Raw genomic sequence first — 26,828 nt, 5'->3', positions numbered from 1 at the left:
ATTATTCTACCTTAACATCCCAGATCCGGGCCGACTTCGCGCGCTGGTCGAAGCAACCCCTCTCCCTACTCGGCAGGATCGCGGCGGTGAAGATGTCGGTCCTACCCAAGATATTATACATTTTTCAGACCCTCCCGGTATCCCCGCCTCCGGGAATGCTAGCTGACCTCCAACACGACATTCACCAATTTGTGTGGGAGAAGAAACGCGCCGGACTACATAGACGAGTAGCGCACAGGACCGTGGACGAGGGCGGCCTTGGGATCCCGAATCTATTGCAATATTTCCAGGCCTCGCAAATTCGATACCTGGTGGAATGGTACCGACCCGAATCAGAGAAGAGATGGCTTTTTCAGGATAGGGCAATGGCTCAGACCTCTTTGTGGAAGGTACCGTTTCTTGCTCGCCAGCACAGACCGCGCTATCTCCTCCGCTCCCCTATCACTCGGACCACTATGGCAACCTGGGACATGGTGGCGGTCAAACGGGGCCTCACGACCTTCCCGTCTCCACTTACCCCTCTCTTTGATAATCCCGCATTCCCACCTGGCACGGACGCTCGAGCTTTCCTGCAATGGCGTGATACACCTTGCCGATCGGCCGGCCACCTCTTTGATCTGGAGGGATTTCTCTCTCTCGCTGACATTTCGCAAGCCTACGGGGTGGATAAACCACACATGTTTCAATATTTCCAAATTCGCCACTGGCTCTTGCAACCAGATGTTGCCCCCTTGGTCGGCCGGCAAATGACGCCGTTCGAACGCTGGCTTGTGTCCAAAGACTCAGATAAACATCTTGTCTCAGACCTTTATCGGATGCTCACCCCTGCTGCCGACCCTGCTAAAACTGCTGGTCAGCGACGATGGGAAACCGAGCTCGGGAGAACTCTCTCCTCATTAGAATGGGACCACATACACTATAGAGCCGCCCACACCACCCGCAATACTAAAGCTAGGGAATCGGCGATAAAACTGGCGATCTATTGGCACCTAACCCCAGCGAGACTCAACCAGGGTAACCCGACCCGAAGTGCGCTGTGTTGGAGGGGCTGTGGCAGCCGGGGCACGCTGACTCACCTTCTATGGGAATGTCCCGCCCTGCAGGAATATTGGAAGGCCGTCCTGGACGACATTGATTCCACATTCGACACTGAAATCCCGCGCTTCCCAGCTTACACAATCCTAGGGCTCCCTAATGCGCTTACGTTTCCCTTGAGATCAGCTCGCGGCAAACAGATGGGCATCGCTATGCAGGCGGCGTCCCAACACATCCTGTCGCTCTGGGGCTCCACCACCTCTCCCACCCACACAGGCTGGTTGCATAAGTTGTGGTTCACGTTAGGCATGGAACGGATTCAGGCTACGCTCACACACACGCCTGACTCATTCCGAACCACTTGGCAACCGCTCCTGACGTTACTCTCCAGGGAATTCCATGAAATCACTTGCCCAAAGTACCTTCGCATCCTACGCCTTACGGAGTGCATGTTGGACCACGAGCGACCGAAGGCACCCTGTTACACTTGGACTGGCTATAACGCACACGATCACTACGGAAGTATGGCGTACTGGTAGGGGCGGGGGGAGGGTGTTTGAATTGGGTGTTGGGGGGGGGGCGGGGTTTTTGTGTTTTTTTTAAGGCTGGCCTTTTTAATTGCTGCTCCAATTAGGGGCTCTTCTCGATTTCGGGCAGCGCCTCGCCATCTGGGCATGTTCACCCTGCTCACTTAATGCTTCTAAGAGAAGACGTGTTTGTCTGTCTCGCTTGCCTTTCCTGCCTGCTGATTGTCTATTGCCATGCCATGCCTGTTTCTCCTGTTTCAAAACTCAATAAACATACTTTAAAAAAAAAAAAGAGTGAACTTTGATGATATTGTGAATTGATATATTAAACTGAGCAGGTGTAGGAAAACACCGAGTAAAAAGTGCATGATTGGACTAACCTATAGGCTAGTCAAAACCACTGTTTGACTCAGGAGTGTCAATCCTAACAATCATAGCACCAACATAAAAGTGAGTTTGAACTTCAAACTGAGAGTGCTCCTCGCGCACCCCATACTCTTGTTCCTAAACAGTTATTGAAACATACATTCGTGTTGACACAAAAGTGAACATGCGGCAGTGACAGGTGCTCACAGATACAAGTTACTCTTAACTGTGCTTGAAAAGTGGATTTGGTATTTCAGTCTAATGTTCCTTATGTGCTCCACAATTGGCGTCTTTATTTTTCTTGAAGTTTTTCCAACATAGACTAATCCACAAGGGCATTTTAACATGTATACTAGATTGTTGTTGTTGCATGTGCCTGTAATTTTTAGATTAATTTTAGTTCCCTTAGAGGGATGTGACATTTTAGTTCCTTTGATTATGGCGTTACAATTGCCACAATTGTGACCTGGAAGGGAACCACGATGTTTCGTTGTAGTTGTGATTTCCTTGGTGTTTAACAGTTCTTTGAGATTTTTTTGTGCGTTCATACGCAAATCTGGGGTGACGTGAAAAAATTCCTTTGAAATCCTCTTCCAACGTAAGTAACAGCCAGTGTTTTAGAATGACTTTTTTGATGCAATGGCTTCTTGTGGAGAATTTAGAGACAAAAACTGACATTTGTTCGTCACTTTTGTGTTGCGGGCTTAACAATTGATTTCTGTTCACAATTTGTACTCTGTCTGCAGCTTTGAATTTCTGAATGGTTGTTTTTTATGTGTCTCATAAGTGTCATGGGGGCCTCTGCCTCCTCTCCCTCTCTATACACCCTGACCTTGTTGTTGTTGATGTTGTTCTGTCCTTCCCTGATAGATCATTTGATATATATCTTCGAACCCCGTGCAGTTTCACATCAATGGCTTCATGTCACTCAGTGAGCTAATTACCATACTTTCTCACAGACTGCTACTGATCTCAATCTGCTCCTTTCCTTATTACCCATTGAATGCAACTTGACCCTCCCAAAACTTTTGCACGGGGTTTGAGGATGACAGAAATATTAGGGGGAATGGAAAGAACATATTTTAGTTAAATTAACTGATTGAGATAAAGAATAGCGGGCAACTTTAGGCATGAAATGTTAAAGTGTACATATTGGCTGTCACATTAAAATATGTCTTATTGTTATTTTTAGTTTTCCCTGACGAAGGGTCCTAGAGGCCCGAAATGCATTGGATTTTATTAAACTGCTATGGATGAATTCGGCTTTAGTCGTGTTCTTGACGTGAGGTTCGGATGGCCCGGCAGGAGCATTAGAAATTTGGAAAACGGCGTTTCCTTGCATTAAGACCAAAAGTATTTCAAGTGAATATGTGGATTATCAATGGAACGAAATAACGTTGTAACGTTGTAAAAATGGAAATGAGGAAAATGAACAGAAAAAATAACATTGCAAACGCAATCTCGGCTGTGCCAATGGTTTGGGGCAGAAATGTGTTCCATATATGTTGGATTTTAGTTTCATACTTGCTGTCTGGGCTAGGCACGACGCAATTGAGCACGCCATGTTAAAGTTCAAGTTTAGAATTTCGGAGAATCTTAGGTGAAAGCAAAGGTGTGCAACTCATACTAATATGATGTTTAGGGAGGGGTGACTCATTCTCCCCTCAAAAAAATAATAGTTTTAGCCAGATCCCAGGGCCCAGGCATTACCAGGTGAGAATTTTCTTTTTTTTTTTTACAGCACCAAGAATCCTCTGGGGATCTGCAGTGTGAAAAAATAATGCAATTTTTGGCCCCGGAGGGGTCCTCTCACCAGGCCTAGGGGGGGTAGGGTATCCCTATTCTGCCCATCAACATATTTTTTAATTTGTTTCCCAGGACAGAGGGACTGAGTCTCAGAGAGATAAAATGTGTATCGCCACATCTTTGTTGAAATGGTGCCAGGCAATCGGATCTCATCTTTAGAGCAGTCTGCTCTGTGGATCATCTGCAGCATGATATATGCATACATTATGAGCTTCAATTGCTCAAAATATCACCACATCACAAAAAAACACTTTCTGGACCAAGATCTAGCTTTCTGCCAAATCTGGTGTAATTCCATTCAGCCGTTTTTGCAGTATCGCTGTTCAATTTTCCGTATGAAAACTGCATGGGGGGGGGGTTAAGAATTTGGCAGCCCCCCTTTTCTCTGTGACCACTTGAGAGCTAACTCCTTGCCAGAAAGGAGTTGAGAAGGATAAGACCCATTTATTTGAAAGATTTGTGAAGATTCATCAAACAGCAAACAAAAAGGAAGTTTTTTGTTTTTTTTACTTACCCTATATCTATCTGTTCTTGGCATGTAGTGCTATAGATTTACATGCTTTGCATACTCCTGCCATCTAGTTTTGGATCCAGATGTGTGAAAGTTGATTTTCTTAGAAAAAGTCTTTTGAGTCAGGAGGTAAGGTGACTCCTCCTCTTGGTAATAGTACACAAGGGCATCAACTCCATTGATATGATTGATTTCCCACAAGAGGGTGAGAATGGAGTATAAGTATCAGTAAAGAGATGTCCATGTATTTGAAAGTATAGATAAGAACTGCAATGACCATAGGAGCCTGGGGAGGATGGTGGGCGCATGTGAATCTACATCACTACATGCAGAGAACAGATGCTTACAGGGTAAGTAACGTAATCCGTTCAAGGCATGTGTGGCTTTAGATGCAAATGCTTTGCAAAGACTGTACAGCTGTGTCCTTCAAAAGCAGTGGCTAACCAGTGGACGTTGCAGTTGTTTGAAAAAGTGTATGTAGCACTGCCTGACCTACAGTAGCTTGTTGGCGTGCTAGAACATCCACACAAAAGTGTTTAGTGAAAGTGTGTGGTGTAGACCATATAGCTGCTTTATAAATATCAGCTATAGGGATGTTGCCGAAGAAAGCCATGTATACCCCTACTTTATGAGTAGAGTGTGCTCTAGGGGGTATAGACAAAGTTCTTTAGGCTTTGATATAGCAAGTTTGAATACATTTAATGATCCATCTGGAAATGCATGAATTTGAAATGGGCTTTCCTTTATGGATGCAAACGCAACAAAGAGTCGTTTTGTAAAAGTCTTTTCTCCTTTAAATATAATACAGTAATGCTCTTATGTCATCTAGTGGATGAACACTGTAACAGAATCTGGTTGAGGGAAGAAAACCGGTAGTTTAACCTATTGGTTGATGTGGACAGAGGACACTACCTTTGGAAGGACTTTTGGGTTGGTACACAGAACCACCCTATCCCTATGTAGTTGGAAAAATGGTTCTTCTAAAGTTATTTATTTATAAAGTTTTTTTATAGCGCGAACATATTCTCGAGATATAACAGAGCACTTTACAATATGAAGGGAGGAAGGCAAAAAATATCTGAGGCACTATCCAAAAGAGTAAGGGAGAGAAAGAGAATACATTACAGAATACAACTAGGAGGGTAATACAATAAAACAAGAGTAGGCGGGTAACAAGGTGAAACACAATGTTCAAGGGGGAGCTGTAACAGAATAAGAACAAAGTCAGCAGGAGAAATGTCAACAAGCCTGTGCGACTAATCTATTAGGGTATGAATTTGTTCATTAGAAATCTTTTAGCTTCCACTTTGAACGCCGTCAATGAGGAGATTCTGCGAACTTCCGGTGGGAGACAGTTCCAAATCTTTGGGGCGGCTCCGGAGAAAGCTCGGTGGCAGCTTCCCTTTTTCTTAAGGATACGTGGTTTCGAGAGGAGGGAAGAGGCACTTCTTGAGGCTCTTACTCCACAGGATAAGGTAAGTTTTTCTGCAAGATACATAGGAGTATTTAGGTGAAGGGCTTTGTGTGTGAGAACAGCAATCTTTAATTGAATTTGTGCTTCGAAGGGCAGCCAATTGAGGGATTTTGGGACTGGTGATATACGATCATTTCGCTTAGAATCCGTAACCAGTCTAGCAGCTGAGTTAAGTGCAGCCCTTAGTGGAGCCAGAACGTATTTGGGAAGGCCACAGAGGGTAGCACTGCCGTAGTTGAACCTCGGCAAAACAAGAGCTTGAACCACTTGCTTGAAATCATTTGGGGGAAGCAAAGGTTTGATATTTCTTAGAGTTCTCATCAAGTGGTTGGTTCCTTTGCATACATTGCTGATTTGACCTTTCATGTTCAGGTACTTGTCCATATTGATACCGAGAGACTTGGCTGCGTCTACAATAAGAGGCGTACAGTTGAAAGCAGTGAGGTGTCTCAGCCAGAGGTATAACTTGGGGATGAGATTGGGGGGGGGGGGGGGGGGGGGGGATGAGCAGGAATTCCGTTTTAGAGGTGTTGAACAGTAGATGATTCTCGGTTATCCAGTTTTGAGTAAACATTAAGGTAGTGTTAAGTGAGATGATGTTTTGCGAGGATGAGATTTTCAAATATAATTGCGTGTCGTCCGCATACATTTGGAAGACAATGTTCATGGAATTTAGGGAGTGAGCAAGAGGTTTCAAGAAAAGATTGAAGAGGATAGGCGATAGAGCAGATCCTTGGGGACACTCATGAGTACGGGAGAGGGCTGGGAGAGAGAGTGGTTTGCCTGGACTCTGAGTTCTGTGCTGAAGGAAGGATGAGAACCATATAACACCTGATCAGAAAAACCCATTCTATTTTCCAGGATAGATAGAAGGTTGTCATGATTAAGCGTGTCAAATGCAGGGGAAAGGTCAAGGAGGATCAGGAGGCAGGATTCATTTTGGTCGAGCATAATTAAGATGTCATCAAAGACGTGAGTGAGAGCCGATTCGGTGCTGTGCCACTTCCTAAAGCGTGATTGGTGCTGGTCTAGGAGTTGGTAGTTCTCTATGTGGGCACAGAGTTGAGATTGCAAACATTTTTCTAGTAGTTTCGCTAAGATGGGGCGGAAGTTATTGAGATCAGATTTATCAGCGTTATTTTTTTTAGTATGGGTGTTACCTGAGCTCCTTTGAGGCATTCAGGAATCATTCCTTGTGCTAGAGAAGCATTAACAATCCTAGTCCATATGGGGATCAGAGCATTTTTTATTTATTTGAAAATAGAAGGGGGCAATGGGTCGCTGAAATGGTTGGAAGGGTTTATATTCTGAAGAATCTTGAAGATATCATATTCGCTAAAGGTGGTAAAGGTGCATCATGATGCATTGTTCTTGGGATTTGTGGAGGTCGATTTACACCTCACAGAGAAGTCAATGGGTGAGGTAGTAATGGGAGAAGGAAGTAAAGCCTTCTTAGCGGCTAGGTCAATGGAGATGGTTTGAAATTTCTCCGTGAAGAAAGCGGCAAGATCATCGCAAGAAGGTGGGTTGCCACCAGGATCAGATTGGTTAGACCCAACGACAGATTGTGGTTTGACCAGTTCGAAGAGTTTCTTGGGGCGGTTTGCCACTTGATCCAATTGGTGTCTGAAGTAGGTCCCCATAGCACTCTTGATTTGCTTGTTGCAACGGCTCCTAGCATCTCTAAAGAGTTTTAGTTGGTCCGAAGAGGGATTGACTCGCCATGACTGTTCAAAATACCCTAAGGTTGCGGCGCTCTGAGTTTAGGTTTTTATTATACCAAGGTTTGGATATTTTTGTTGAGGCATTTTTTAGTTGGAGTGGAGCAATATTCTCCATGATGTTGGAGATGGTTGGATTGTAGGCGTCGGTGAGGGATTGTACCTCAAATATATCAGCTTGAGAAGAGAGGGCAAATTTACAGTGGGCAGATAGTTCGTCAGAGTATATATCTCTTAAATCCCTTTTCCAGATCTTAGATTTTAGAGGTTGAACCTTTCTCATCAATACTTCCCTGTTGATATAAAAGAGAATGCAGTGGTGGTCGGACCAGTCACAGGGGGTGATGGACTCAATGGAGATAGACTGTTCTTTAGAGATAATGAGGTCTAGCGTTTCTCATTTGTTATGAGTAGGTTGGATACAGTGCTGAGTAAGATCTTGATCAGTTAAGAAAGATTTAATGTAGGATGCAGCGGGGTCGTTGGTGTTAGACCAATGAAGGTTGAAATCACCAAGGAAGATTTGTGATACCGCTGAGTCCACATTACTAGAGATGATTTCCATTAGTTGCTCAGTGAAAGGGTGATTGTCGCCCGGGGGGTGATAAAAAGGTGTGAAGTTTGCAGACAGGTAGGTTCATACTTGATATAGTGAGACAGAGGTATTCACAGGAGGTAGGCTTCAAGGAGTCTGATTGAGAAACCAAAAGTGTGTTTCTGTGAATACATGCTAGTCCCCCACTCAGTTTCAGATCTCTGTCAAGCCTAATTAGGTCATGAGTGGGGGGTACTAGGAGGTCTAAGATGGGAGTGGAAGCTGAATTTAACCAAGTTTCAGTAAGGATGATAATGTCCAAATCGTTGTGTTGGATGAGGTCGAAGATATCAGTGGCATGTTTACAGGCAGGCCTGCAGTTAAGTAGTACACATTTAAGACGGGGTGGATTTGGGGAGGGAGACGACTGGGAGATCTTCACACAGGGGAGGTTGTTAGCGTTACTGCAACTAAGATTGCGACAGGGTTCTCTGCACGGGTTAAATGGAATGGAAGGAATTTGTTTCGGCGGGTCTAGGTTAGGTTCTGACAAGGTCGTGCTGGAGTTGTGAGAGACATCTGGATCAACGGTCAAAAGGTGGGACTCAAATCCACTGTGACAAGCGTTAGGTCTTGGGGTAAGTTTGGAAAAGGACGTGTTAGTGTTGAGCGAGTCACGTGGATGAGTGGTCGAATGTTGGATCTCATCTCCCATGTGACAGGCATTGGTGTTGACTAGTGGGATCGATTCGGACGTGGAGGGACCTGAAAGCTGGACTATGTGATCCATAGTCCTAGAGGCCTCTCTAGGCCCGCTCGCAGAGGAGAGAAGAGAAATAATCCTAGGGACGAGATCTGTTGATAGGGCTTTCAGCTCATGTAGTTCAGAGGAGAGAAGGTGTAGCTGTAGAGAGATATCATCAAGACGTGAAGTCAGGTCAGAGTGTTGGGCGAAGGGAGGCAAGAGTGGGGGAAGAACGATCAGCGACGGGGGACCTTGAGGAAGGCCTGAAAGGGCTAGTGGTGGCATTCGAAGCCCGAGCTCACGTCTAGTGTGCGGCAGTGTTATAGGGAAGGGGAGGGGGGACATCATCTGAACTAAGAGAGGGCTGTACGAATAGAGGGAGCAACTCCACTCTAGAGTCTTCCTGTGTCGAGTTGACAGTAGGAGATTGAAGCCATTGGGACTAGAGGGAGCAACTCCATTCTATGGTCAACTGATGACAAGCTAACCGAAGGGGAGGAAGAAGAGGCCATTGGGGCATGTAAGGTGGATCAATGTCCCGACTCAAGACTAGTATGGGGCAGAGTTTTAGGGTTGGTGACAGGGGCAATGTCTGTTAAATAGGAGGACTGAGTGACTTGGTGAGGTATCTCCACTCGGAACTCCTCAAGTGTTGAGGTGACAGTCAGTGAAGAGATAGCGGCCATAGGTTCATCCTCCAGTTGGGGAGGCGAAATAATGAGATGATGGGATCCGACTGGGGACAAGGTAGCTATGTGAGTGGGATATAGGGAGAGTGGAATGGTCATGGCAGTTAAAGAGGGTGTTCTACTGAGTTGAGGTAATCCTACTGGTGACGTGGAAGCTGTGGACTCAGTAGGAGGAGGTGAGGGGTTAAGGGAGGCTGGGGTATTTAATGATGTTGCAGGAAGAGTAATATTCAGGCCCAGCAGGGACGTGGTGGTTGACAAAGGGTCAGGGGAGTCACTATAGACCGCTTTCCTGAGAGTTGGGTAAATATTCGCTATCTTTGCCAGGTTGATGTTAGAACCTTGGATTCGGATGATACCATTATTGTAGAGGGTGACAGTTGTGGTGGCTTTGAGAAAGGAGGAGGGAGACGTTGTTAATTTGAGGCCATGTGCACTTTTCTTGGATACAGTTATTCGAAGCATGGCGTAGAGCACAGACCGCCAGCAGGCCCGCTTTCTAGTATAAAAGATGAGGTCGTTAACCACAGAACCTATGGTTGGTGCAGAAATAGTGATCTAAGATTAAGGTCTAGCTTTGAGTAGGCGATGTCTGTATTTCTTTGCCACGTTCTTGGAGAGGTCAGTTGGGTAATTAATGATGAAGGCATCGAGACCATTAGGGTCGGGACTTATCTCCATTCTGGAAAGAAGAGAAACCACAGGCAAGGATCTCCTGGGGACTCGCATTGGGTTTTGCATAAGTAGTGGTGGCGAGACCAGAAGGGTTAAACCAGCTATGAAATGAGAACCTTAGCAAGGGGGAGTGCTCCTCATGTGGTGAACGCCTTGCATCAGCCCATTGATTGACCGATGACCATAGGCTACTAGCAGGTATTGAGTGCTAGTAAGGAGATCACAGATGAAAGATCCAAGGCCAAATCAGGTGTGAAATTGTCCACTTCTACTGAACAACATCCATGGGGCTCTAATATTAGGAGACCAAGTAAAGGCTTTTAAAAACCAGGTGTAAGGCAATCTGAGGTAGTACGAGCAATTGTAATCCAAGCATGTATGGTCCAAGCACAACCTTCAAGAACAAGCAAAACTTTAGCTTTTAAAATCCGGGTGCAAGCTATCTGTGGTAGCTCGAGCAATATATTGGCTGAGGGGCTAAATGAGCCAGAGGTTTTGAAATTGGTGGGAAAACAGATTGTTTCTTGAAGAGGCATTTTAAGAAAAGGTGGTGTGGAGTGAAACAATCACTCCTTCAGAAAGTGCTGAAAAGTCTGGATCCATTTGTATATAATGTCTGGGAGGCTTTTTGTAAATAAAGTGGAATGTTCCAATAAAGTACACATTTACTGCATGGGAAGGCAACACAAATAACTTTGCTGTATGGTACCTAGGTTGCTTGGTTTTGAAACCCTTGTAATATATAGCAATATTTGCAATCAATACTGTCATGAAGAGAAACCCAGAGAAAATCATAGAGCATATTAGTACTGTATGACCACTTTTCATCTTGAGGTGGTTATGAGTCAGGTAACTGACTGAAGTATGGCATCAAATGAATAAGGAACTGAGGGGAAAACTGCAAGCAGGTGACTGGCAAACTCCAGGCTTTAGATTATTAGACACAGAAAAATGTTTCAGAAAAGTCTAGAATACATGATCTAATTTACTTTAACAGATTAAGACAAAACAGGCAAGATTTGCCTAAATGCAATTCAACATTTGTGAAAGGATCAAGCACCAATCCTAGAAATTCAGCATATATGACATCAGAAGAGGAGATCCAGTTCAGTAGGAGAGATGAGAACAATTTCTTAATGATTTTACAGCAGGAAGAACAAGATAGGAAATTCAGCTTTGAAAGTGTACCGTTTCCAGCTACCAGCAGACATGCTACAGAGTGGGTATAAATCCAAGAGTGGTTAAGGAGGTGAATACCATTCACTGAGAACACCTGAGGCCAAGGTAATGAGTGTCATCAGCAAATGTATCAATAGTGATTCGGGAGTGTGCTTACCAAATAATAATCAGCATGGGTCACAAGAATGACTGAGGCACTCCGCAGAGCATGCATAGGAGAAGGGAGTAGAAGAGTTTAAGTGCACTAACCGGATCTTGGTTAGTGGCAAACATCAGTATCAAAGACCCTACACCAGATACGTTCGGGTGAAAAGGATAGAGATTAAGTCTGATGGAAACCATGTCAAAAGTCACCAATAAACAAAACAGAATAAGCAGGTAGTTGTCACCATCATCAAGCATGTTTAGAACCACTACCACACTGAGGGCGTTTTTCATAGCACTGTAATTTTGAGCACAAAACACATTGCCTGAGGAGATATGGTTTGGAGATAGATGGCGAAAAAGATCTTCAAGAGTTAGGCAATAATGCTTGTGTTTGGTGGTTATTGATGAGTCACAAAAGAGGTATGAAATGCTTTTTTAAAATCATATTTCTTAGTATGTTGTATGTGTTCCTTTTCTGTTCAAGCCAACAAAACTAAATACGGTTGGTATAGTCTACAATCTACTTGAGGTCTATGAAACTAGCCATAAACAGAAAAGAAATGAGCATCAATGTACACAGTATTTAAGCTGATAACAAGGCTAGCGAATACAAAACTTTGGATACAAATCACATAATTCTTCAAAAACATACCGGTTTACTGGGATACACCTTAGTAAGATGATGTTTTAACTTTTCAACTGTCCAGTCTAAAAAACAGTCAATTGTCTGATCATCATACTTCTGACTGGGGGCTTTAATCACCAGGGTAACTGGGCTGTCCATCAAACTTGGATCCATGTTGCTGAAGAAGTGCTCACAGTGAAAGAGCCCGTAATTAAAATGGTCTTGCTTTGTGGCTCCAGAGTCGAGGGTTAAAAAAAAAAAAAATAAGGAAAATGTCTACTTATTCACTCATGTGTAGATTAGGTGGGTAGCAATCCATCACGAACGATATCTGCCTTCTCACAGCACACAAGACAAGAAGGGTACTTTTGCCCATTCAGCAACTGCCATTGTCCTTTCACGAGTCTTGTATCAACCTGTAAAAAATGCACAAAAAAAAAATACAATACTGAAAAGAGATATCTAAAATCGATCAAAACAAAAGTCGGAAAATTGTTAACAGCTCGATGGTTTGCCCATCATACAGATGATCAGGAGATCAAAAGCATTTACGACATAGCAAGTAATAAACATAGCATTAAATCACTTTGGATGCAGAGATGCATTAGAAAACAAATGGTCTTCTTGGGCATATTTTGGACCTAAACAACAAGAATAGTTACAATTTATAATCTGCAAATAGCCATTTTCCTATTTATTATTATTTGGACGATGAGCATGGCGGTGCTGGTCAACATCTCTAGAACACCTGTCTGAACATACTGCCATTGAACGACTGAAATATTTCAACAAGGCACGCACACAAAAACTGTCTGTACGTGCCATTATTGAAAAATACTAATGAAGGGGAGATAAGTAGCTAGACACTAATATTTGGCAATTTCTGGGACTTTAAGTGTTTGACTGTAGTGCAGAAACCCAGCTTTACATTGTTCAGATGCGCCCTAAACAGTTAAATAACAGGTGCCAAAACGGGAAAAAATGTAACTTAGACAGGTGACCTAACATATTGCCTTGAGGAATGGCCAAGTTGCACCTGGAGCTAGCCCCTGGCCAGCTCGGCTTCGGGATATTTGCTCATGCAGACAAGCGGTGATAGCATGCCTTAAACCATCTGATATGGAATTGAATTGTATATTTATAACATGTATCAGAGGTGAGGAAACGATAATGACATATTATGTGACCTTACTTTTAGCCTTATGTAACGAAAACTTTCTTATCTATTATATGAGGAAATTGTTCCTTGTTGGTTCCCTATAAATGTAAATATGTAAAAACTATTTTAATAATATTAGCGATATTAACAATAATGGCAAAATTAATTTCTTTCATGACATTTTTATTCTTACTAACACTAAGATTTAAGCTAATCAAAAATAAATTAACTTCTCCTCCGGCTCCGGGTGGCTGTAGCCTGAGGAACAATTATCCTGGGACCGCTTGAACTTCAACCAGTGGGGAACGAGTCCACAAGTCGCAAGAGGGCCTAGGCAGCAAGCGGAGTGGCGGCGGCACCCAGTAAAACCTGAAGACCTCTCTGGAACGCCGCAGTGCTCAAGGGACGGAGCCACACCCAGGATGGCAGCACGGCCATCAACCACTATGCGGATGAAGAGGTGACAGAGGGGGGAGTCCACCATTACTTGCCGGGAGCGACTCCCACTGGATTAGGTCACGGGGAGCACAAGAACCCACTGGAAGGCACAGGCGCTAAAGATGGCAGTATGTGCTAAATCTTGAGAGGAGCAGCAAGAGAGAGGGACGGGCCCAGGAGATTTTATTGGGGCCCGGGAGGAATTGAGATTAGGACAGCTCCAAGAGGCCACTGAGCAGCGAGACAGCAAGAGGGAAAACATTCAGAGGGGCCTGAGAACCTGACAGCGGGGTGGGAGGGTGGCATAAAAAAAAACAGTGGAGGGCCCACTGGTCACCCAGTAGAAAGACCCGGGAAAGCAGCAGTATTTAATACAAGGAGCACAAGTCTGTAATTTCTTTACCCCGAAGGTAGGGATGTAGGCCAGCCGAAATGAACTTGGAGCACATAGAACCTGGTGAATGCCATTGGGGACTTGACAGTGTCCACGTCAATTGTGGGGTCCGGGGTCCTATGGGTGAGGATTAAAGCAGTGAGACCAGGCAGTCAAGTGCTCGCATCACTGTTCTACCAATGGTGAGTACCTATTAATTCAAGGAGACTTTGGAGATGGGACTCAGCAAAGGAGGTGACCCCAGTAGGGAACAGTTGGAATATATCTGATGGAGGTGCTCATGATCAGGGAGCCACCTCATGAGCGTAGTAGAGGGGGAAGAGGCTCAAACAAAAGTGGCTGTTCTTACCCCTGGCTAAGGGATGTAGTCAAGGGATTGGAACTGTAGTTAATCATGCCTGTGGGGACCTCCCCCCCATGTTACTTTTTTCATTGCTAAGTGACAACCTGGAGGAACTTTTGAGTGCAGTCCGGATCTCTCACAGGTGTCTCCAGATACTGTCTACACCAGGCAGAGGTCCAAACGTCAGACGACTTAGGGGTGAGGTGTCCTATACAATATTGGAGCATGGGGAGCCACTCTCGAGGACATACAGTACTGACAAATGCCTGCGAGTTAACTGAAGGGGATACCAAGAGGGGGTGCTTGTGCCTTGGTTTCTGCCTGCGGGAACTGCAAAAGAACTGTATATATGGAGTTTGAGCCCAATTCTGTATCACTGTGAATTACGCACAGCGGAAGCCTGTAGGTGGTGGCCCTAGACAAAGATATTGGGCAGAGAACTAAAAGGGACACCAGAACCCAAGCCAGGACAATGTGAGGCCTAAAGAGCTCAGGGCTCCCCAACAGGACCCACCACATCGGAGTTCAAGAGAAGCTAATGGAGGCCAAGTCGGACAAAAATTTGGAATCCCACACAGCCACCATTCTAGTAGCTATAAAAGACACAAGACAACACTGGAATATAAAATTGATATAGTACAGGAAGTGAACTTGCTCTGGACTGCCCCAAGGAAATTGGTGGATCGGGTGGCCGAGGCAGAGTCTACGCTGGCACTTAAATGACAACAGTGTTTGAACATACCACACGGATACACAGCCTGAAGACGGAAGATGCTAAAAGCCGCTCCCACCGCAATAATATCAGTTTGGTGGGAGTCCCAGAATGGATGGAAGGCTTGAGCATGGATGTCTTACTGGCGGACTGGCTGGCGTTGATGGTGATTGGAGGGGGGAAGAACCTCTAAGTGGTTCAGTGTGGAGAAGGCACATAGGATGCCATGTGGACTGGCACCATTAGGATCCTACCCCCCTTTTCCTGCCCCGAGAGCAATCAAAGTGTGTCTGTTTAATTATAGAGACAGGGACACAATCCTGTGGATGGCACATACACGTGGCCCATACACTATAGGACAACAGGCTAATAAATAACCAGACTATATGGTACAAATTCAAAGACAGAGAGAGACCTTTAGATGGGTCAAACTACAAAATCAGAACCCTGGAAATCGGATACGCTCTATTATTCCCAGCAATATTGAGGATCATTGAAAAGTACTGTACTCACTTCTTCACCTCTATGGCAGAGGTCTGTGAGTGGCACGAACAAAGGGAAGACCAAATAACGGATAAGAGGGGAGAACCCCCTCAGACCAAACCCTGGCAGGAACAACAAAGGTGTCGAAGACAAAAGACTTGGATGCAGGAAACACCAACGAAGATTCAGCCAGAGTCTGAGAGGGCGGGAGTGGTTGCTGACTTGGAAGGGCCTCCCTGGCCAGAGACCAAGAGTAGACGAGTGTCCCTGGCTATGGTAGGGCCGGAATCTATAGCTGATGGAGTCCCGTGAGGGTGGTCTGGAGGATGGGATGCCGCCTCGAGTCACACTTATGAAAGCGAATGAGATCCTTTGAGAGGCAGCCTCTTGGTCGTAGTTGTGGTGAATCCTGGCCACATTGGTCACCGTGTGACTGCCAGAGAGGACACAATGATGCTACCGGCCATGCCTTGCGCCCAGAGTAGGGGACCTGTAAATACAGTAACCTGATTTTGTGCTATAGTCAGTTAACATTAAAGGGCAACAGGCATAATGTGAATTGAGGGGGCAGCCAGTTCAGAGGCCGCAGTAGGTTAAGGGAGGGAGGGAGGGATAGTTGAAATAATGTTTAAGGTTTAATGGCTTGCAGTGATGTGGGATTCCCTGCCAGCTCGGACGGACATCTAGACCATGAGAAGTTACTGAGACACAGGGAGGGGGTACACCAATGTGAGAAATTAAACATCACACCCTTAATTCACTGAGTTGCAATCTGAACAGCCTAGGGAATAAGATATAGAGGGTCTGACGGCACTCTTCGCCTACTTCGTAAATTGAAGGAATACCGCTCACTGGTAGCAGACGCAGTTAAATAGCAGAAGCAGTTAAATAAGAATACATAATACAAGAGAATTGCATATACGAAGCAGGTGAAAAGGCAGGAAAGATGTTAGTATCGTTCAGCAGGCGGGACCAGGGAAAGAACCACATAAAACAGATCCAGCTAGTGGTGGAATCCGAGGCTATTGCGGAGGCATGGCAACCCATCTGATAGGTTTCTATGGGAGTGATGCGGTTGGACATGGAGGACCTGCGCGGTTTTGTGCAGGATTGCCCGTGCTGGCGACTTGAATGCCAAAGGTCACTTGCCCTAGAGGGAGAGTTGACTGTGGAGAATGTGCAGTCAGTACAGACCTAGCTACAGTCCAGGAAAATGCAGCGCCCCAATGGACTACCGGCAGAATTCTTTAAGAAGGTGGCTCATGTGGAAACTCCACACCTTCGTAAAATGTATGAAGAAGCATATTAACAGGAGGCCCTCACAGTGCTAACCTGGCGACGACAGTCTTAATCACAAAACCCAGGAAGACACTGGAATGGTGGGATTCACACCACCCAAACTCCCTGCTTAACTCTGATGCAAAGATGCTTTCGGAGGTACTGTCGAATCGACTGCATGAAATAACACTGAACCTGGCACATCCAGATCAGAATGGATGTATGCCGCACAGATCGACATGCCTCAATCTCGTTTCTTCATAATAATAATGCGGCTTTCCAGGGTGTTGAACTTCCATCAGTGGTGGCATCACTAGACGCAAACAAAGCATTTGACTCTGTAGAGTGGCCCTTCCCTTTTGCACCACTGGAAAAAAATGGGCTTTGGACCCAAATTTAGAGGTTGGGTTGGACTCTTACATGGAGTTCTGTGGGTCCGAGTCAAAGCTAAAGGAATTCCCCATAGGTTGAGGTACCATACAGGGTTTACCTTGGAGACATACATGCACTGGTGGGATAGATTCAGGTTGACACAGAAGTCTGGGCCTGGTGATGGATTTAGGGGGGGGGGGAATACATGGAAGGGAAAGATATTGCTCTATGCTCATGAAGTGCTATTGTATCTGTCAAAGCTGGAGCTATCCATGGCACAGGTGGGAGAAATTCACGGGTACGGGATATATTCAAGTTTAGGTATAAATTGGGATAAGTTACTTCTATTCCCTCTGGATACATGGGAGGCTGGAGAAGCTCCTCCTGCGCCGCTTAAGGTGATACATAAGTTCAGATACTTGGGTCTTTGAATATCTAGGGATTGGCAGGCTCACTTTGAGGATAACTTGGCCCCCCCTTCTGCATAGACTGGAGGTCGACACCTCCCACTGGAAGACATTTCCGCTCTCACTGATGGGCAGGGCCACGCTGTTTACAATGATTGTTCTTCCTAAAATTACATATGTTCCACAAAACAGCCCCCATTGGATACACAAGACATTTTTTTCGCAAGATTGAGCTGTGTGCGGACCCTTTTGCGGTCGAACGGACACCCGCAGTTAACAATGTACATCCTCCAGAGATCTACATATGTAAATGTATGTATGTAAATGTATTGCGACTTATATAGCGCACGTATCACCCGAAGGCATCAAGGCGCTTGCCTTGGGAACCCGTCCTGGCTTTTCCCTGTGAGATAACCCCTACTGGGTATCCCCAGGGTGAAAGCCAGGCATCCCGCAGCGGGTGGGCCGCCGTAGTGGAGATTAAGCAACTATTGCCCAGAGTTGCAGCGTGGGACCCCATGATTAGAATAGGCACCGAGGCGAGAATTATCGAGTCCGTGGACATTTTTGGGCTCAGGACCCTGCCGCGTCGGGAATTGAACCCTGGTCCCGGGCCAGACCTCTGCATCAGGGTCTACCACTCTAATCAGTGAGCCACACTCCTCCACTCCATATGATGGCAGAATAGCTCTACTAGATGTATGCAAATATTATGAGGCTGTACATATTAGTATATTAAACGAGCGGGCATATGCGACATTAGAGGACCGAGCCTATCACCATGATTAGGACACCTTGGGGGCCAAGGAATAGCTTATGTCCTCTACAAAGGCAAAATCACCATTGGCAACCAACATGGTTTGCAGTCTGGAAGGCTCTTCTGAAGGAAATGGGCTGGGGGCAGAGGTTGACTCTTAAGACCCCGCTGTGGCTGGGCACGAAAATGGGTAAAGACCTAACCCTGCCAAGATTTAGAGGATGGGATCTTATTGGCCTATCCACACTATAGAATGTATGAGATGCAAATGGTATAGTGTCATTCACTTATCTTCAAGAGGTGTATGATATGGCACCCTCATATTTTCTCAATTATTACCAATTGAGGGATGCACTGCGGGGGAGTATCACACCGGAAAAGTACAATATGGAAGAGTCCCCCCCTGAAAGAAAATCCTTGACTGCCACATGATGACTAAAGCAATCTCCCTTGCCTACAAGACACTTATGACAAACACACAGGGAGAGTTAACACACCTAAGGAGAAAATGGCAGATAGATATGGGTGGCCTATTCGATGACAAGTGACAGGAGCGTTACAGTTCCAGAGAGAGGTGGCCATACATGCAAGATACCGGCTGATTAGATTTAAAATTCTCCACAGAATTTATTACACTAGGACACTCCTACATACAATAGAGTGGAGAATGATGAATGCCTGCACGCTTGTGGCCACAGAGGGTCCATTACGCACACACTGTGGGATTGACCAGGGATCTGTAGGTTCTGGGAGGGAGTGGCAACTCAACTGGAAGTAGCAGTAGGGGCCTCCAATTATGCATCAAGCCTCACTGTTGGTACTGGGGGCATGGAGGGGGCCTCCGACTTTATCCTATCAGAAGGCTCTGGAGAATTTAAGGAAGGACCTCTAATAGACACTAGACAAGGGAAGAACAGAGGGAATTGAATCTCAGACATGGTACTCAACTGCCTCGATCTGTAACTCGGGAGGACAATGTAGTCCTTGTGGTGCCCAGAGACATGTTTTCCCCGTCATGAGGGGTAGGGGGTGGGGAGGAAGACAGACATCACTGAATATTTTTGTTGTCTGATAAAAAATATATATATATTTACCAAAGAAATTACATATTGCCTTCATACACTATCACCGGAAATGTTCTGAGTTATTTTAGGGTAATTGGACTACGAATGTGTACATCAAGCATAATGCCTTAAAGGACTCCGTGGTATTTACTAGGAGACAGTAACGTTTATCAGTGTCACAGTAGGCTGAAGAATTCCTCATAACACTATGACAGCACATGTTACAAGTTTTTTTGGGGACATCAAGTTACACAGAGTTTATTTATTTAACTCAGTTGACAATGTATTAGAATGGTTGTAGATGCACGTATATTGAAGTAAAAACCTTTGACCAACAGTGACAAGTTGAAGGTAGTTCCTTGTGTACCACTTATTATGGCAGCCTTTCAATTTTGGATCTGCCTGTAATAATCTGCACAACACTCGTTAAATACTGCTTTCATTGTAATGATTATCATACTACTTAATCACGTATTAGAGGATCAGGGGTGCTTTAAATGGTTCTCCTTCATGGAATGCTATCATTTTTGGAACATCCGGGAAAACGCAACGGAAAAACTGGCTTTCTAGAAACAAAGAAAAAGATCGTAGTTGCTTCAAAAGTGCAGGTACATTAAAGTACTACTAGGACATCATTATAGCAGTGGAATCTGGGAGCATGTAAACAAAATGTGTGTGCCATGACTTACACATCGTAAAAGCATTCAGGAAAGAGGTTTGTACAATGTATCAAACAGACAGGTTCCAAATGTCAGAAAATAAACCATTACAAGATCTTCAAAATGTACAGTAAAGAGTGGGTTCATGATGAAGCCTCTCTGGATACACCAACCACCAGTTCGACACAACCCAATAAGATGGGTGTCAGAGGTAGAGTCAGACCCAAAAGAACAATTAAAAACAATTGGCCCTGTTTCAGAGAACTCAGCCCAATGCAATCGATTTCCACAAGCTGTATTAATGGCGAGAATGGAACGAGGCTAAAGTTCTAAAACAAAAAAAAACTTTCAGGTGGCATGGGTGGACCATCATTTTATTTAATTCTTTAAAGATTTTTTGAGAGGCAGTAGGTCTATTTTTAGTTGAAAAAGTCACAACCAACCAAGTATTTTTTTGTACAGGCAGAGATCGGGAACCAGAAACAATTTCACACCTGAATAGAAATGAGTGATGAAGTTTATTAAGCTGCTCTGACGAAACCAGCAAGAGGCAAGTGGTGAAAGAGCATCTGAGAAAAGAAGTTAGGAAAGGAACTGTTATTTGTTCACCCAAATCAAATTTCAAAGAAGTCTTTATTCGATTAATACATCATAAAAGACATACATTACAACATACACAAGAAATATACAATTAATATTAACAAAATAAAAACATCTAAGATCATATTAAATCACTTATACAGGCTTCTTTTGAATGAATATATAACAAAAAAAATTATTTTGATAAAAACACATTAGATTACCACAGTATCACAAATCAATATGGGCTACACATGAACTAAAGCGCAAGGGATTGTGGATGGACACCTAAGTTAGTTTAATGAACCTGGTTCTTAGAATCCAGGCCCATCCCAAATATTTTGCTACACCCGTTACAATTAGAGGGGACAAATTTGTTTTTAATATTCTACTGGCATTAACAGCCGAACGCGTTCCCAAGCTTCTACAGACAGGACTTAACCATTTTGGTTCTAGGGGCAACATACAAGGGGCAAACAAACAAAAAATGGTTTAGACTTTCACACTGGCCGGGGCACTTAGGACATTGCCCAGTCCCACTACAGCCCCACTTTTTGGTAAACTCCCTTAGAGGCAACGAACCGCATCTAAATTGATGGAATAGTTTACGGTCCAGGGGCTTGGTTATGGCATCCCAATATTTTTAAAGCTTGGGAGCATCTTTAATGGCAACAAACAGGCCAGTGAGATTACTAGAGCTCAGACTCGAATTTCTCTTATGAACCACCCAGTCCCAATAGTGTAGTTTCAAATCCTTTTTAGAAGGAAAAGTTACAGAAGCGGGATCAGACCACAGTTCTCCATACCCCATGGCACCCAGGGTGGATCTTAAGTCCTTAAACCAGCCTATATTAAAAGAGCCTGGAAGATCTCTGACCTCCAGGCAGGCTTTTGCATATAAATGGAGTTCCGGCGTTGTCCAAAGACGGCGCCAGAATGCTAGTGGACGAAACCTGGCCTGGTCCTCCACAGGCTGGCACCCAAGATCATACAAAAGCGGGATCAGCAGTGTTGACTGTGGAAGACCCGTTGCCATCCTAAGGAATTTATTTTGGGCTGCTTTCAGGGGATCCAGCTTACTAAAGCCCCATAGTTCCGCCCCATACAGAACGGAGAACCTTTGATCCATAAATCTTAACTAGTGGCGAGATTGGCAGCGTAAAGGAACCTTTATGCTCTTTAATCAGGGCACCTCCTATCTGCATATGCTTTAAAGCCATAAGATCAACCTGATGGGACCAACTTAGGGTCTCACTGAATGTTACTCCCAGATAAGTAAACAGCTTAGTTTGTTCCAGGGAAGTACCCCCCATGGTAACCCTTGCTGTAATCGAATTGTGTCCTCTTAATACCATAAATTTTGTCTTAGAGACATTCACCTCAAGCTCATGTTCGCTGCAAAATAGTTCAAACCTCATCAGGGCATGTTGAAGACCATGTCTAGTTTTTGAGATTAGAAGAGTATCGTCAGCGAACATGAGCAAGGGGATTTTCATTCCAGCTAGTGACGGGGCATCAGTGGGGTAGTTGTCAAAATATTTGGTGACCCTATTAATATATAAAGAGAAAAGGGTAGGGGCTAATACACACCCCTGCCTAACACCTTTAGCAACGGGAAATCTATCCGTTACCTCCCCTGGTTTGCCCCAGCGAACTTGGGCATAAGTGTGTGCGTGCAGATTCACCAGGAGACGTACAAGAGGAGCTGGCATACCCAATTCTACTAGACATTTCCACAAACCTGCCCTCGGAACAAGGTCAAATGCAGACCTTAGATCCACGAAGGCTGCATAGAGTTTACCTTTACCCAAAAAACCGTCTTCCAATAAAGAAGAATAAAACGAAAGGCCTGGTCTAAGGTACTCACATGAGACCTAAAATCAGCTTGGAGAGGGGTTAGGATATTGAACTCATCAATCCAATCCTGAATCCTGCCAAGAACAAGGCGGGCTGTGATTTTTTGCACCGCATCTATAAGGCTGATCGGCCGGTAGTTGGAGGGAACCGACCGGTCACCTTTCTTGTATATTGGCAGGATTTCAGCCCCTGCCCAGGACTCGGGAGCCCTTGCACCGGTGGCCAGGGCATTAACCAATTGAAGTAGGTAGGGAACCCATAGATCCTGGTCTTGTTGGAATAGGTCAGCTGGAATACAATCAGGACCAGGTGCCTTGCCCCTTGGAATAGATTGCAGAACAGATTTGACTTCACTACTAGTAAACTCCAGTTGATCAACCGATACTGGACGGATAATATTATCCTGTGCACTACTAAGGCACCTAAATTGTTCCTCGAAATATCGTACCCACTGTTGTTGACCAACCGAAGCTGGACTAGGACGATCTTCTTGAGATGAACCCCATTTTAATAGATGCCAAAACCGTTGCAGGTTCCTAGAACTACATGCCTCTGTTAGTATTATCCACCGTTCTTCGTCCCAATTGGCCTTAGCTGTACGTTTTGCAACGTTGAATGCCTTCCTACAGGACCTGATTAAAATAGGATTCTTAAGCTTTAATGCCTTAAACAGGTCTCCATGAGTTCGGCGGCACTCATCATTAAACCAATTGGTAGTTTTCAGTTTCCCCCTGTTACCCCGTTTGGAAATAGATTTTGTACACAGTTTTTTTAATGCTGAGAACAAACTAGTGTGGTAATCAGTAATGGATGCATTAATAGCCTCCTGTGAGTCACATTTGGAAATTTCTACCAGTGTATTAGAAACCAAGGATCTAATCTTTTTGCGTGCATCAACGTCTACAGAGATTTTTGGCCAACGTACCCTTCTCATACCATTAGTGAGTACGACTTCATCCTGGACTAAGTTGGACATAACTTTCATTGGCCCAGAAAAGCTAAAATCCCTTAATTCCACCACCAATGGGTCATGATCACTTTCCGGGCGAGGCTTGACCTCCATATCCACTACAGCAACTTTCACCCTTTCCTTTGATCTTCTAGCACTATGCATGGCAGAAGGGCAAGCAAAACAAGCATTGACACAGATAGATCTATTGGCTCAATTATATTTTGTTAAGTTATGTTGCATGGTATGGTAAGGCCCTTCATTGCTTATTATGGCATGACCTGCCATTGTTTAGTATGGTATGGCCTGTTATTGTATAGTATGTTATGGTATAGCTTGTCATTTTATATCATGGTACGGTACGATTTGGGATGGTATTGTATAGTTCAGTATTGTATGAATTTCTATTGAATGGCATAGTATGGTATGGCTGTCATTGTTTAGAATGGTATGCTGTGGGTTGTCATGGTCTGTATTATTTGGTAGGGTATGGTATGCTATGGATTGTGATTGTATAGTATGGTATGTTAGGAGTGTGATTGTGTAGTATTGTGTGGTACAGTTTAGCCCACCATTGTATAGTGTGGTCTGGTATGGCCTGTCATTATATCCTCTTCACTGCAGCAGTTATTCCGCCGCAGTGCTAGACATTCCAATCGCGGGCGTGGTCGCGAAGGCTCCCGGCCGCCATGAGCACACGCCCACCGTGACTCATGACGGCCGGGAGCCGTCGTGAGCATGAAAGAGGATATAGTATTGTATATATACATGTTATTGTATAGTATGACATTATATGGACTGTCGTAGTATGATCTGTTATTGTATGGTATGGGCTGTCATTGTATTGTATATTATAGTAGGGTATGGTATGGTCTGGTGGGATATGGTCTGGTGGGATATGGTCTGGTGGGATATGGTCTGGTGGGATATGGTATGGTGGGATATGGTATGGTGGGATATAGTTTGGCCTGTCCTTGTCTAGTAGTACGGTATGGACTAAAGTTACAAGTATACTGGTGCACAAAAGAAATAGTCCAATCGTAATATCTGAAGGTTTTGTGTCTTCTTATTTCATCTCCAAATAATAAAACACTTAGTTTCCTTCTGTTTTCATAATAAGAATAATAATAACAACAACAACAATAAAGACTCAGCCAACGTCTTTACTTCTTCAGGGCATTAATTTCAAAAGGCAAAATAATGTGTGCATATGTCCGGAATCAATTCAGCGAATTCGCAATTACCAACTCATTCTTTCTTATATCGCCAAGTGACTCATCAAGTTGTCAGTTTTAGGAATAACTGTCTTCCCACCACAATCCCCACATCTGAAATCGGGTGCATCACATAACGACCCGAGGATGCACGTCCCCCACAAGACAAGCACCCCACAGCATGATTACTGTATGGCCTGTCATTGTATAGTACGGTATTGTCACTTGTATTGAATGGTATAGCACAAACTGAACTCCATGGCTATATACTGTTGGCATGGAGAAGAGACACAGCAAAGAAAAACATTAAGTCGCACAAACTGGTATAATACAAAGGTAGCATTTCACGTTGATAACTAAGAAAATGCTTTTTAAATATTAAATAAGTTTGTGACTAGAGTGTCGCCCTAGAGGGTGTAAAAGCAACATTGTAGTAAAAATTGCATTTAGAAAACAAAGTGTATTTACATGTTGGGAAAGAAGGACGTGCGTTTAAACATTAAATAAGTCTGTGGGTAAAGTGTTGTCCTGAAAGGTCTAAAAGCAACATTGTATTTAAGATTGTATTAGAAAAAATTAAAAAAATGTATTTCAACATTAAATAAAGTCTGTTGCTGCAGTATTGCCCTGGATCTTTTAAACATTAAATAAGTCCATACATAGCTACAGTGTTAGCATTGAGAAGATGCACAGGCGACAAAAAATATGCAGTTGCACTAACGGTTTAATAAAAAAGTAAAATTGCACGCTGAAAAGAAAATGCTCTTAAACATTAAATAAGTCAGTGGCTTCAGTGTCACCCTGGACTACAGAAAAGCAACGGTGAAGAAAAGATGGACTATGAAAAATAACAGTGTTTCAGTATCGCCCTAATAGGTCAATGCCTACAGTGCCAAAGTGTCTCAATCACAGCCCGAGCAGCGGAAGGACACTAATAATGACACTACTCAGTACTTGGCCCATGCTTCCTGGAAGAAAAACACACGAAGACACAACGTGAAACTGCTATGTGCTAACCAATGAGAAGTGAGGAAATGAGAGTGACAATGAAACCAACCAACAGTACGTATGGGCGGGCTCTAAGCCACCTCTATGTTTAAGTTAACAAAAGACCTCTCAAGGGACAGTCAAGACCTAAAAGGGGGACGAGGAAATCAGGAAGAGGGTCAATTACTGAGAGACTTTTTCTCTGGCATTTGGGGCTTTATCATTAGTAGGTAGTGGTCATTTACCACAGGAATCCATAGGCTTTGAATACTATTTTTCTCCAACTGAATATCTAAGTCACCACCTCTTTTAACTGAACTCTCAAAGAATAACAGGTTTATGCAGTCAATGTTTACTCCAGCAGGCCGTAGTATGTTTAATACTCATTTACGGTTTGACATAGTAACCACACTTCCACTCAAACCCCTGTCAGGGATGAACATCTTAAAACAATAGTTATTTATTTTACAAGCAGGTCAAGTGGATCAGTTAAAATACTGACCGCCACAAAACAGAACATTCTAGTATCTTCTGAGCCGGATACATAACCCGAGTTTTAAGGCACATAATTGATAAGGTACTATAAAAGAACACTGGAGTCCGTCAAACAATAGCATCCTCGAAGGTTCCATAGAATGCGAAAAAGATGCGAAGCAGGACACAAAACAGAATGTTACACATGTACCAAATGTTTTATGATCTATTTGCCCACTGTCATAGTTTCTCAGCAGTCCTGTGAATAATGGAGGAGATTTAGTGAGTTTGTGCCAATGCAGCCAAGCTGAAAATCTGCCAAAAACGTTTTAAACACACAACCCACAAATGGATGATATGGTAAGGTGGCAAGTTATCTATAGGTGGTTCAGGGAACAAAGTTGAACATACAGCTAAATCAGTTTAGTCGGATCTTTGTTCTTTCTATGGCACAATTCAGCCAGAGTGAGCCTATAAGGAATCAATAAATATTTGCTTCAAGGAAACGGCCCCAGTTACAAGTTTGTCGTAATTATACTGTTATTTATTGCATGCAATAAATAACAATACCATGGGGTTTGTGATTTATCGGAAAAAATAAACAACGATGATTATGGTTTGGACCTGAACATGGGGCATGACACGAGGATTCTAGTGCTTGGTTTGA

The 26,828-nt window shown here is 44.0% G+C and overlaps 1 protein-coding gene across 1 annotated transcript in view; it reads right to left on the bottom strand.

The window, feature by feature from the left end:
* The window catches only part of HERPUD2 (HERPUD family member 2), a 196,490-nt gene that overhangs the window by 166,517 nt on the left and 3,145 nt on the right, over positions 1-26,828 (bottom strand). Inside the window, exon 2 of the mRNA XM_078688226.1 lies at positions 12,063-12,451. Coding sequence (XP_078544352.1) covers positions 12,063-12,209 — 147 coding nt within the window. The 5' untranslated portion in view covers positions 12,210-12,451. The remainder of the gene's footprint in view (positions 1-12,062; positions 12,452-26,828) is intronic.

The sequence above is a fragment of the Lissotriton helveticus genome, chromosome 4_1 (genome assembly GCF_964261635.1).
Source record: "Lissotriton helveticus chromosome 4_1, aLisHel1.1, whole genome shotgun sequence".
Taxonomy (NCBI): Eukaryota; Metazoa; Chordata; class Amphibia; order Caudata; family Salamandridae; genus Lissotriton; species Lissotriton helveticus.
This window is presented reverse-complemented; position numbering and strand designations above follow the sequence as displayed.